This window comes from Panicum virgatum, chromosome 1K, assembly GCF_016808335.1.
Source record: "Panicum virgatum strain AP13 chromosome 1K, P.virgatum_v5, whole genome shotgun sequence".
Taxonomy (NCBI): domain Eukaryota; kingdom Viridiplantae; phylum Streptophyta; class Magnoliopsida; order Poales; family Poaceae; genus Panicum; species Panicum virgatum.
Window position 1 is genome coordinate 46,952,590 of NC_053136.1, and position 13,194 is coordinate 46,965,783.

At 54.0% G+C, this 13,194-nt stretch overlaps 1 protein-coding gene and 1 non-coding gene across 2 annotated transcripts; one reads left to right on the forward strand and one right to left on the reverse strand.

Annotated features, from left to right (window-relative positions):
- Window positions 1-5,108: 5,108 nt before the first annotated feature.
- On the reverse strand, window positions 5,109-7,172 carry LOC120713356 (SWI/SNF complex component SNF12 homolog). Its single transcript, XM_039999342.1, has 2 exons — window positions 5,561-7,172; window positions 5,109-5,464 (listed from the first exon to the last, which is right to left on the reverse strand). The coding sequence occupies exons 1-2, from the start codon at window positions 7,087-7,089 to the stop codon at window positions 5,386-5,388; spliced, it is 1,608 nt and encodes a 535-aa protein (XP_039855276.1). The 5' UTR covers window positions 7,090-7,172; the 3' UTR covers window positions 5,109-5,385.
- Window positions 7,173-10,291: 3,119 nt separating this feature from the next.
- On the forward strand, window positions 10,292-10,378 carry TRNAM-CAU. The gene is given in 2 exon segments: window positions 10,292-10,329; window positions 10,343-10,378. It is a non-coding gene; the product is annotated as a tRNA-Met (tRNA).
- Window positions 10,379-13,194: the final 2,816 nt, after the last annotated feature.

The following is a 13,194-nucleotide window of genomic DNA, read 5'->3' on the forward strand; positions in this document are numbered from 1 at the left end:
AGATGATAGGGGTCTCTAGGACATGCCTTGTTGAGGCTGGTGTAGTCGATGCACATCCGAAGCATCCCGTTTGCCTTTGGGACGACGACCGGGTTGGCCAACCACTCGGGGTGGTGGACCTCCTCGATGAAGCCAGCGTGTAGCAGCTTGCGGACTTCTTCACGGATGAAGTTCTGCCGCTCCAAAGACTGCTTCCGAGGTTTCTGGCGTACCGGCGTGGCGTCGGGGTAGATCCTCAGATGGTGCTTGATCTCTTCCCTGGGGATCCCGGGCATCTGTGACTGTTCCCAGGCGAACACATCCACATTTGCCCGGAGGAAAGTAATGAGCGCGTCGTCCTATTTCTCCTCCAGGTTTCCCGCGATGCGGGTGGTCCTGGAGGAGTCCGCTCCGATCTGCACGGTCTTCACGGGAACGTTGTTCGGATCGGACGGCTGAACCTTAGGTGCCTTTGCAGGCGCCCTGGCTCGCGAGGTGGATGGGTCCTCCTCGGAACGTGCAGCCTCTGCCGCCAGAGCATGCAGTTTCTCAACTGCAGCGACGGCAGCGGTGCGGTCACCCCGCACGGTGAGGACACCGGCAGGGGAAGGCATCTTCAGGACCAAATACCCGTAATGGGCAATGGCCATGAAGCGGTCGAGAGCCGGCCTGCCGATGGTGGCATTGAACGGGAGGTTCACCTCCGCAACATCGAACTGGATGCTCTCTGTGCAGAAGTTCTCCTCGGCCCCGAACGTGACCGGCAGAGTGATGCTCCCCAGAGGAAACACCGGATTTGGGCCTACTCTGGAGAATGGGCGAGAGGGAGTCAGCTTGGACTCCGGGATCTGCAGCTCCTTGAACGCTGCATAGCTGATGACATTGAGGCCAGCCCCTCCGTCAATCAGCACGTGACAGAGCCTGATGTTGGCTATGACAGGGGCGGTGACTAGAGGTAGTACACCAGCCCCGGCCATGTTCTCCGGGCAGTCAGATGGCCCGAAAGAGATGGTGGTGTTCCTCCACCTGTGGTGCGACGCCGCCTTCGGGACCCCCGGCTTCGCCGAAAGGACCTCTCGGTGAAGGGTCTCCACGTCCCGCCGGGAGACAAGCTCCCAGCTTCCGCCGTACATTACGTACAGCTTCTTGCGGCGCTCCTCGTTGTCGGAGTTGGAGTTGTTGTGGCTGTAAACGCCCTTCAGCTCCCGAGCGGGGGATTGGTACCCCAGCTCTTTTTCCCCTACAGCGGTCTCTCTGTCGTAGGCTTTCTCCTTGCCAGACCGCTGACGAGGAGGGGGTGAGCCATCCTTGGAGGCCTACTCACTCCGCCCACTGACCCGCTTCGCGAGTGTTTGGATCTCACGGCAGTCAGCGGCACTGTGGCGAGCGGTGGGATGAACTGGGCATGAACCTCCACTGCCACCTTGCGGGCGTGGGCGTTTGCCATGCGCATTCTGGCCCCCAGCCGCTGCCGCAGCAGCTGGTGCCGTTACTGCAGCGACTGGACCGCCGGGATGTGGCTCCCCGCGACCCTGGTTCTTGTTCTTCTTTTTCTTGCCACCGTCTTGGATGGTAGCTCCGGAACCACCAGCCTTGGCGTCTCCGTCTTGGGGGGCTGAGTGCCATGCGCGGCCCTCATCGGCCCTGGCACACTGGTCAGCCAGGGAGAAAAGCGTGGTAACGCTTTCCACCTCGTGTGTCGCCAGTTTCTCGAGAATCTTCTCATCACGTACCCCCTGACGGAAAGCAATAATGATAGATGCGTCAGAGATACAAGGAATGGTACCCCGTACCATGGTGAAGCGCGAGATGAATGCCCGGAGCGTGTGAGCCTCCACACCATGCTGCTGGTACGCACTGGCAAAGTTCGCAGTGAACCTCGCACAGAGCTCCTACCAGGACCGAATCGTCCCAAGAGTGAGGTTCATGAGCCAAGTCCGGGCTGGCCCAGTCAAGGCTACATGAAAGTAGCTCGCCATGACAGCGTCGTTACCACCAGCTGCTGTGATGGCGGTAACGTACACCTGCAGGAATTTTAACGGATTAGTGGTACCGTTGTACTTCTCCGACAAGTGCGGGCGGAACTTGGACGGCCATGCCACCGCGCGGAGGTGATCCGCCAGCGCAGCGCAACCCACCCCAGCCACCGGGGTGCCCACCTATATCCGGGCGTTTCCCGGAGGCTTGGGTGCCGCTGCATCCAAGTCGGCGTTGAGGTTGCGGCCCTCAATGTTGAGGCGGCGTTCTCGCGCCCTTTCCACGGAGATGTGGGCATCCTCACCCACACACCTGCAGTTGAGCTCCGCCCGTAGGTCTTCTGTTCGTGCACCCCTTACCGAGGGGGAGCGCACGGACGCCGACGCACTGCCCTAGTGCCGGTGGTAGGGTGCCACCGCATTGCCAGGAGGAGGTCATTGCCTAGTCCTTACAGAACTGGGGGAGGCCTGAGCCAGATGGAGGAGACGGTCAACGTCGTCCCGCCACTGCCTCTGGGCGTCTGGCGAGGCTGCAGCAGCCGGAGGGTTGCGAAGCAACTCCCTAGCTGCCGCCAGCGCTCCGCCGCTCGCAGCTTGTGAGGGGGCCTTTAACGGGCGCCCTGACTCTTGCCGACGTGCAGCGCGCGCCGCTACCGACGGTGGCTGCTCCACAGGCACGGTTGTGCCTGGCATAGGAAGGCGAGAGGCTTGTGGCGCGGATGACGCTACACCCTCCGTCATCTCCACGTCGCCGTCGTGGTGGGAGTGCTCAGCCACCCGAACCATGGAGATGAGCAAGAGATGAACTAAGACCAGCTAAAGTCCCCTACCTGGCGCGCCAAATGTCGTGGTGTGCAAACCCACAGCCGGGTGGCGTAGTGCACCCGCCTAAACCCAGATGGTGAGTACTCGGGGGTTAGCTAGGATTAGCCCAATCTCGGTGGAAGAACGCGATGAACACAGCAGGTTTAGAGTGGTTCGGGCCGCTGGAGCGTAATACCCTACGTCCACTGTGTGTTGTATTGCTTGCGCTATCAAGAGGTTGAGAGCAGGGTTGCTCGGAGTGGAAACCGAGCTTGTGTGGTGAGAGTCTTGGCGTGTCTCCAGCTGAGTCTAGAGTGTGCAGCGAGCGCCTCCCTTTTATATCTCAAGGGAGGCACGTATATGGCCGTTGAGTCCCCGACAGGTGGGCCCAACGATGTAGTATAAAATAACATACTGTACAGACATTATGGCATCGCAGGCGACGGAGATCTCATTCCTGGATTTCCTTGCTCTGCCCGTGGGAATCTTCCATCCGGCATAGCCATGCCCTGTCTTGTCGAAACGGCGCTAGGGGTAGCTTGCGGTGTTGCCTGCCGCATAGCTGAACGGGCCGTGTAGCTTTCAGCGTAGGTGGTATGATGAAAATGTGTCGTGCCGTCGTTTCCATTTAATGCGGCAGACAGGCTCTGCGCGGATGCGGCGCATGCGGCTGCACTGTGTACCTCGGTAATATGCGGTCTACAGTGAGGCCTGACAAAGGCTGCCCGCGTGCCGCGGCGGCAGAGTACGCCTCAACCACCCGCATTGAATGCGGTGGGTGGGCGAGTCTTCCAGCGGAAGACTCGCGCCAGCGCAGCGCCTGCGGGACACGTGGCGCCCCCGGACCCCGCCCCGGCGGTATGTTGGTTCTACGCGCGTGGGAGGTCCGGACGGACGCGGGGATGGGGGGTCCGGGACCTTGGCTGTTGGCTCAGAGCTTCCCCTCGTCAGGGACACGTGGCGTCACCGGACCCGTCCCAAAGCGGGGAGCGGGTCCGGGGCCGTTGGCTCGGTGAGGTAAGAGACTGACCCGTGGGGCCCGGCTGCTCCGCCCCTTATGATGTAGTTACGAATGACTACGCGAGTCCTGCCTTACTGCAGTAGGAGTGGGTATCCCTGCTACAGGGTACCGACAGGTATGATGAAAAGGTGTCGTGCCGTTGTATCCATTTAATGTGGCAGACGGGCTCTGCGCGGATGCGGTGCATGCGGCTGCACTGTGTACCTCGGTAATATGCGGTCTACAGTGAGGTCTGACAAAAGCTGCCCCGCGTGCCGCCGCGGCAGGGCACGCCTCAACCAACCGTATTGAATGCGGTGGGTGAGGGAGCTTCCAGCTGAAAGCTTGTGGCCGCGCCCGCGTCTGCGTGACACGTGGCGGCTCCGGACCCCTCCCGAGCAGCTAGCTGAGTCGAGAGCTCACGGGGGTCTGGATAGGCACGTGGAGGTCCCGGACCCACCTGCGGGGGTCCGGGTCCGCGGCCACAGGTGCTGAGCATTTCCACCTCTGGGACACTTGGTGACACCGGACCCGTCCCCGAGCAGGAAGCGGGTCCGGGACCGTTGGTCCGGTGAGATGGAGTCGGACCCAGGGGTCCGGCTGCTCAGCTCCTTAAGGCGTAGTTACGGATAACTACGCGAGTCTTGGCACAATAGGAGTGGGTACCCCAGTTGTAGGGTACCGACAGAAAGTGCTACAGTACTTTATACCCAAAAATTTACGCATCTAAACAAGGCCTAAACTTCGTTGTGAAGTTAATTACTGGAGCAATCTCTTTCTCATGTAATAGGCTCGTCCAGCTCCTCTGCTTTTGTTTCCGGCAGCTTTACAACCTGCCTTGTTTCAATCCGTCACCAGCTAGCCGGCATCTATAGAAGTTGATTCGGGTGGGGACAGTTCGGCAGCTTTACAACCTGCCTTGTTTCGATGCCTTGTAAACTCTAAAAACTTTCCGTCACCAGCTAGCCGAAGTTGATTCAGGTTGGGACTGTTCGTCCCCCCGGTGTTCCCCTCAAAAAAATAAGTCATGAAATCATATTCACTTTATTTTGGAGAGCTGGCCTAGTCAAGTTGACACTACCAAGATGTTTGGACTTTAGAGTGGTGGCGCTGTCCAGGCTAGTATCACCTGATTGCTAACAGAAGAGCGTGTCCAAGAAAGAAACAGAAGTTGGACAGGGCATGCAAAAAGTTGACTAGTATCGGAATTCGGAATGAAACCCACGTCTTTGTACATTTCCACGTGACAGCACCGGCACAACACGTACAAAATGGCGCATGCCAACCAACATACACATTCATTTTTATGCAAACAAAGCAACATGGATGAGAAGCTAACAGGACATCTCTTTTTACCCAATTCAACATCTTAATTCTCCAGATAAGATCACGAAAGACAAAAAGAATTGGTAACATGGGTCCTCACAACATCATAGTCTCAGTTGATCGCTTGGCTTTATACTTCCACAATAGTTAGGCAATATAGAACACAACATACAGTGACTAGCCCGAACATTCTTTCACAACATTGAACAAATCTCCTCGCTAACACCACTGGATTTTACTACTAATACATAAAAGATAATTTGTTTCTACACGAGAAGGGCACTAGAGGAAATCCTATCCTCAAGAACCACCAGCACCACCGCCTGGGCCCTCATTAGCTGGCTTGCGATTCAGGTATCTTATAACAGCATCCTCAACCCTATTTCATTGCGGAACCAAAATCAAGTTATCAGCACATAGATACATGATGTTCAAGAAAAACAGGGTAAATCGTAACATGAACTTAGTAACTTACCATGGTTGGTTGTAGAAGTCTGCACGTCTTTCCTTATCAATGTTCCTATTCGCTTCGCCAGCGACCAGCTTCAAATCTTTGCTCTGAGAAGCTATCAGGGCGTTGATGAACTCCACTGGGGACTGACTGAAACCCAGGAAGAAAGCCCTCCTCCTGCGGTGCTCATGGATCTTCTTGATCGAGGCGGATATCACATCATCGCAGGCCTCAATGTCCTTGTGCTTCTCCGTGTTGGCAAGGAATGCCATCATCTCCTTCTGCAGGGGGAAGGGCACATCCACCAGCACATCATAGCAAGCACTTCCAGAAGCTCCATTGCCTGATAGCTTAATCTTGTGTTCCAAGTTGATTGGCGGTGGGGCAGTCAGATGCTGCGATATCTTCTGTGACAGCATCGCAAACTTAAGCTTATCCTCCCCAAACACCTTCTTCAATTGAGGGTCGCACATGAAGAAGGAAGGGTCGTTTGGGTTCTGAAGCTTCTTCGCCTTGATGTACTGCCACAGGGCAGCAATCACCCGCGCGCGAGTGTCCACCTCAACCCCAAGCACCTCCATCATCGGCTGTGACAGCTTAAACTTCTCAGGGTTGTAGTTCATCTCCAGGCGGATGTTCGCAACAAACTCCTTATCCCCTTTCCTCTTCACCTCGAACCCTTCCTGCTGAGCGGCAGAACGCGCATTTTCCCAGATGATCAATGGGTTTTCAGGGTACAGCTGTGGGTCCAGCGCAATGGTCACCCTCTTGAAGAACTGGGAGAACTTCGGGTACACCGGGTTGTGCTTGGGCACGACGCTGGCAGGGTCCAGCTCGGCGCCATCCTCGAGCACCCGGCCGATGATCTTGAGCGACCAGGTGGGCGGGTCGGCGTTCTTGGGCGGCGGGATGGTGCGCGGGCCCTGGTTGGCGAAGGTGTTGAAGACATAGATGCGGAGCGTGCGCTGGAGCGAGGGCGGCGTCTTGAGGGCCTCCTGGATGTCCCCCATCTTCCGAGCCAGCGCCGCGTCCACGCGGGCCTCGAACTCGAGCAGCTGCGTGTAGAGCGCCGACTCCGGGAACAGCGCGGCGACGCGGTCCGGCAGCTGCTTCTCCGGGAGCTTCCGTTTCTTGTTGCGTCGCGCGGCGGGGGTGAGGTCGACACCTCCGGAGTTCGCCACGGCCGCCGCCGCCGCAGCAGCCTTGTACGCGGCAGCTGCCGAAGCCGCCGCAGCGGCCGAGGTAGACCCGGGAGCCGGGGGGCGCGCGGGGGGCTTCTGCGGGGGGCGCTTGGCCGATTGCGCCGCGACAGCGGCGGCGGCCGCCATGAGCGGGGTCTGGGGCGAGGAGGCGCCCATGTGGATCTGGAAGGCGGGGTTGTGGGACGGCGGCGTGTGGAAGACGCCCTGGAACGGGGAGCCGGCGAGGGAGGGTGGGCGGAGGTGGGTCATGGGCGTCGCCGGGGAGCCGCCCGGCGGCTGCTGCTGCTGGGGATGCGGGGGACGCGATTGGGGCGGGGCGCCGGTGGGGTTGGGGTTGCCGCCGGAGGCCATGGCGGCGACGGCGGCGGCAAGAGAGATCGGATCTCGGTGGGGGTGGAGATGGGGATTGAGGGAGCTAGGGTTTGGAGGCCCTTGCAAATCCAGTGTTACGGCACATTTAGGTGCGGCCATGCCATGAGCGAACCACAGCCATCGGATCGGCACTGGACGGACATGATCTGTGCGGGAGCTTCCCCATTGGCCTATTTTTAGAAAACCCCCTAGTGAAAGTGAACTATTACTACTCCATTCACCAGTAAATCATATAAATTCAAAGGCTATATAAATTGCTAGGTGCAATAAAATGGCGGTCTGAATATATTTGATGACTGAACTAGTAACGGTTACATTATGGTTGCGGTTACCAGTAACCCCCATGCTAAAGGCAGAGGTTACTAGTGAATAATGGACACTTATGTCGTCCAGGTTCATTCTCTACACTTCACCTTCCATCGGCTATAAGGAGTCCTTTTTCAGCCATATACACGAGTACGAACGCATCTCAACCTTCCCTGTTGAATTGCCTTATGAGTTCTTCCCGTCCCGGACCTCTGCGCGCACAGAGGATCGGGAGAGCAGGCCTCCAGAACCACGCCCGTGCCTGCGACACCTGCTCGGGTGTGTCGGGCGATCAGGTGTTTGGGGAGCGTATCGCGGCGCGACTGCTCACTCTTTCCCGGCGATCGCGATCTTCATCGACTCCTCTTCGCGCGCCTGATCTGCGACAGCAATCGGCTGCGCGTTCCTCCTGCATCGGCTGCACGCATTCCTGCATCGGTTGTGCATTTTGTACGAGGGACTGCACTGCGAACCTCGTCCTGCACCGAATTTGTACGACTACTTCAAGCAACGTACCGTGGCAACTGGTGCGAATGGAGCCGCCGGTGCCTTCGGCACCGGTCCCTCCGCAGGGTACATTCTGATCCTATTTCTATTTACCGGTTTTCTTGCGATGTTAATGGGTAACGTAGAAAATGCGAAAACTACCATCACATATTTGCTGCTATTTTCCTGATTAATATGGATTAGATTTAACATGAATATGCCTAAATTTCTAACACAATGCACAGGTACAACCCAAGTTATTTACTGCCGTTTTGGAAATCGGGTTATCTTTCACCCTTGGATTTCTCGATCGTGCTCCTCACTGTCCATGTTACTCCATCAGGTGTGCGGGCGACATGGGCAATCTACAGCATTCAGCTAGTTATCTTTGCTTGAAAAATGTACGACTTCTTTATCATGCTTTTCTTTGCTGTCCTTGTTTCAGTCTTGTTGCTCATACATAAGGATTATCAGTTACCATTCAGTATCGATCAGCGGATCCCACTTGTCCCTGCTTTTTTATGTTTTGATCATTGAAATGACAAGCCCCTTAAACACATGATTGCCGGAGTGTCTCCAACTGCAATTGCTGTTCAGTCACCCTACGTCGCTCAAGTGCAATTGTTAAGGAAGAAGCTAGAAGAATATCAGAGCTTTCTGCTGTTGAGATTTCAATCACATATTACTTTCAGGGGAGAGAGGCAGAGGCAGTGATCATATCAATGGTAAGCATATTAGAATGTCTGCTCTTTTTCTGATTCCTATCCTAAACCATACGAGTAAGAATGTGATTCGCAGTGGCTGTGCTGATGCTTATGACGAATCATTTCGGTTTTCCGTTTCAAACACCTTGAAACTGCAGCGCACTTCCACTGATCTATATGTATCTTTGTATCAATAATAGGTTCGGTCGAATCCACTGGGAACCGTAGGGTTTCTGGGCAACAGCAGGCGAATCAATGTGGCTATTACTAGAGTGCGCACAAGCACATCACTGTGGTTTCTGATAGGTACCTCCACTATGTCCCTTTTGGGGAGCACGCAAGAACATCACTGTGGTTTGTGATACCACCAGTATTTGTAGCAGCACTTTCCCCTTCCTGGCCGGTGGTCAGGCACTCAGGCTCCTTTGCATATGAGGCGGTTCCTTGGACAGGGTTTCCGGCCTCGGCTTCAGTCAACCTACTCTGCCCTCTACCAGTTGACACAGGGCAACAAATTACAAGCATTCTGTCTGCGGATGCATATATGCAAACAGCTGAAGGGGTTGTGCGTACACAAGGAGTTGGAAGATGAGAAGTCATACGGCCGGCCTGTTCTAGTTATATCCATGAAGTCATGAAGAGAACGCAAACATTGATCCATGCATAGACAGAGAAGGTGATGATGCATTTTCCTGAGTAACTGGGACGGGTCAGTCTTCCATTTTATGTTCTGAACTGATGCACACGAGAGTAAGTATTCAGGAAGAGGAAAACTTCATTCTCCTGAGTATCACTAACCATTTGCTTGCGTGACACGATACACCTGTTCCTCTAAATACATTACTGTCGGCAAGGATATGGATACGGGATATCAGGTACAGTGTATAGCACATTGACAGAATGACAGTTCACAATTGAGTTCCAGGATTTTTTATTTGTGCTTTTGGTTCGGAAGTTCCGGACTACCATGTCACGCTGACGCTGTCGACACTTGCAAGGTATCTCTGAAACTGCCATGTCTTTGAACTCCCGATGGCCCTATGCTCAAAGGCACCGTAGCTTAAGGGTGGTGGTGGTGGTAGTAACTGAGCAAGTGTTCGTAAGAGTGAATGGGAGGTGAGGCATCCAGATGATGACGGCACGATGAGACCGCCCCTGTCACCCTAAACACGGCGAAGCTGGGAGTTCACAGACGGGAGGAGTACGGGAAGATGCATCGCGCGAGCTCATTCCCCTGACGAGCACCATCAGTAGTGCCATGGGCGGGCGCGCGGCTAGTCGCTCAATTATCGGGCCTAGTTTGACCTAGTTCTCATGCTACCGAAAACCTGCTACAACCGGTGATGAAGGATCTTATCAAGAAGCCCAAGAGGTGCATATATCCAGGGTTTAACTTTTCGGCGAAATTTCGCCGAAATTTTGGTTTTTTTTCCGTTTCCGCTAGTTACCGGGATCCGAAATTTCGGTATTTTTCGATATATTTCGTTTCAAAATTCAAAATTCAACAAATTTCGTCCAAAATCCACCGAAATTCGCCGAAATTCCGGAACGGAATTCCGTTTCCGCCGATCACCGGGATTCTACCGAAAAACGAAATGGTGAACCCTGCATATATCTGAACTTCATTGTGGGTTTTGAGGTCGCAAAGTGGTTTTATAAGTTTGTTAGAGAGCTGGCTCACCAAAGGGGTGGTGGCGCAGTTGGCTAGCGCGTAGGTCTCATAGCTAAATTGAGTTATCCTGAGGTCGAGAGTTCGAGCCTCTCTCACCCCAACTTTTTTTCCCCTTCGTCCCATTCTGTTCTTTTTTTTCTTGCTGATGACATCTTCTCTGCCCTCATCACCCAACACATGTAAGCCAGCCGTCCTCCACGGACATCTTGGAGCCGTTCACCCTTCCCTCTCTCCTCCCGCGTCACGACACGGTGCTCCTTCCGGCCCCGTCTCACTTGTGCCCAGCTAAGAGCCAGTAGCTCCGTGCACAACCGCACAACACCACCGACGGAGACCGCTTAGCGAGGCGCGGGATGCCGCCGGACACCGGACTCCTCACCGCGCGCCGGGCAACGCATCACATCGAGCGGACGGTCGCCGGCCGGTGAGGCTCCGTGATCATGCGAGACCCTCGCGACTCCGACCCATACCCCGGCACGATCACAGGCAGGCAGGCGGCAGTGCTCTGATTGGGCTCCGTCCTGTACTCCATACGAGCGAGCACAGCGCAATGATCACCGCCCACCGGCGTGGGGACTGCCTGCCCACTGGGAAGGAGTGCCTCGCGCCGTTTGATCGATGGGTCAGTGGCATGGCCACCGGCACCGATCGTGTCCGGCCTGTAGCGGCAGCCCCCAAATAATTCCCCATGGGCCGCTGGCCTCTGCCCGTGCGTGGCTTCCTCCTGCCAACTGAGATCCAGTTCATGCGCCGGGAGAAACCACCAAAAGGATCCCCTCGCCGGTGGTGGGGACTGTTTGGGTCGCGGATACGGGAGTTCTGTTTTTTTTTTCTTTACGAGGACACGAGAGATCGAGGCCGATGGATGATCGGTCGCTCACGGCGTTGGCGTGGATCATGTTGATCCGGAGAGGAATATTGTAGTAGTATGTCCCAGTAGGACCCGCCGCCGTAATCAGTGACTCTAACTCCCTTTTTCTTTTGAGCAGATGCGTCCTGAATTTTGGAGCTGCGATTTGTACTGACGCGCGTGTGTTTGTTCCCGCACTTGGGTTTCTCCGCATGCTTTCGTTTTGATTTTTGGTTGATTTTAAGAGTTTTGTAGGGTCTGATTTGTGCTTAGCGAATTGATAGGCACGCTTTGTAGAAAACTGTTTTTTTTATGTGCAGTAAGGTGACTCTTTTGTAGTGGAGTGCCGCCGTCTTTTCGGGACGTATTTTTTCCGCGTCGGTGAGAGGAATTTGCGCGTACACTGACGTCTCATCTTCTGGCCAGCCGCGGCACACCGATAAAAAGGTCACGAGGAAAGAAGTCGGTTCAGCTCAGCGACCGTCTACGATAGTGAAATGGCAGGTGGGCTTCTATTGTGCGTCGGGGGATATTTTAAAGGAATCTACTTTGTTGCTTTGAATAATTTACCTTTTGTTTTCACTTGACTTTATCTGTCAAATTTGGCTCGTTTTGCTTCCGTATCTAGTTATTACTATATCCAGCTAGCTGAATCCACCCTCTCATGAAATTTACCTGTTTTGTGTCACTAATGTAAATTGAGTCTTAAGTCAATTATTTAGTGGGTTATTGCTAAATCAAATAATAACCTAGTAAAGTACCTTAAGAATTTACATATTTTATTTGACGGTTTCCATAATTATTTGTCATGACGTCAATGATTGCCCTACAAAAGTTGAGCCCCAAAATGCAAGCTCTATCATCTATGAGGAGAAACAAAGAGGCAAAATTCATTATATGATAGATTCAACCAGTTTAGGTAGTAAATGAGTCAAAGTTTTCTTGGATGGTTAATTGGATGAAGTTAATTGTTCTATTTGTAGAAAAAAAACCTTTTGTAAAAAAATATCGCAGGAGTAATTCACAGTTTACTGGGCATACCTTAAGTAGTGTCGCCACCAGAAAAGCTTCCTTTGCGTATAATAATGGCGGGGCATGTTTCGGTCTCATGCTTTCTTTGCTACCGACGGGGAATTTCACCCGAACAGGGTTTTGCTGATTCCAGAATACAGGCATAGCAATGCCAACCAGGAGAGCAGTTTGAGTGTTTCACAGCATGTCAAACATTTTCATTTTTCCTGAGAAGGCAAAAGGAGCTGAGAAGCGCTGAATCATGTCCAGTCAAATCAAACCAATAAAATAGTACAGGAAAACCTTCTTTCAGAAAACCGGAGGCAAGAAAGTGAGTTGTTATTTCTTAACCACATACTGTATACGCAGTAAAAACTAAAAACACGGGTATCTGTCAGTACTGTACCAGTACCAATCAGGCATTGAAAAGATAAGCGAGCCTTTTCCTTCTACTTATTAGATAATTGAGTACCGTCCTATAAAAAAAACCATAATGGAGCAGCAGTATCGGCTCTTTCGTTGGGGCATTATTTTTCTCCTCCGGGGCTGCTCTGCCTCTGCTCCAGTGCGTGCACGCTGGCCACACTCTACTATCCCCCTGTCGGCGCCAATAGCAACTCCAAAGAGTTGTTAACGTGGCTCCAGGACGACACACTCACCTCGCGCCAGGACAACATTGACATTTGACTCGCATGTCTACTCTTCTCTTGGCCACTTGGGTTTCTGGTCGCCTGGACAGCATCCCTGCCCCCGGTACCGTACCCTCCTCGGGCTTTCACCGCGATACCATACGGCCTACCTCCCGGGCACGTTCTTCTCCAGCTCCTGCTGCCCCCTCCTCCTGGCTGGCTGGCTTTTGTGTCCTCTTGGGCAAGTGGCAACTAGTTAATGCAGTTTCCAGGATGAATCGATGGATTATAGTAATGCAAATAGTGTGCTAGTTAATCAGGATTAGCCACGAATGCCGGGCTCGTCCGGCGTGCAGAGCTGGTTCCCGGGGGGACAGAGGTGGACGGCACCGGCGCATGTTATGGCCGGAGGAGCACGTTGCCCAG

Coding starts and splice junctions, on each gene's coding strand:
- LOC120713356 (XM_039999342.1), bottom strand. CDS start 7,089: ATGGCCTCCGGCGGCAACCCCAACCCCACCGGCGCCCCGCCCCAATCG. Junction 5,465..5,560: donor GACTTCTACAACCAACCATG/GTAAGTTACTAA, acceptor GCAATGAAATAG/GGTTGAGGATGCTGTTATAA.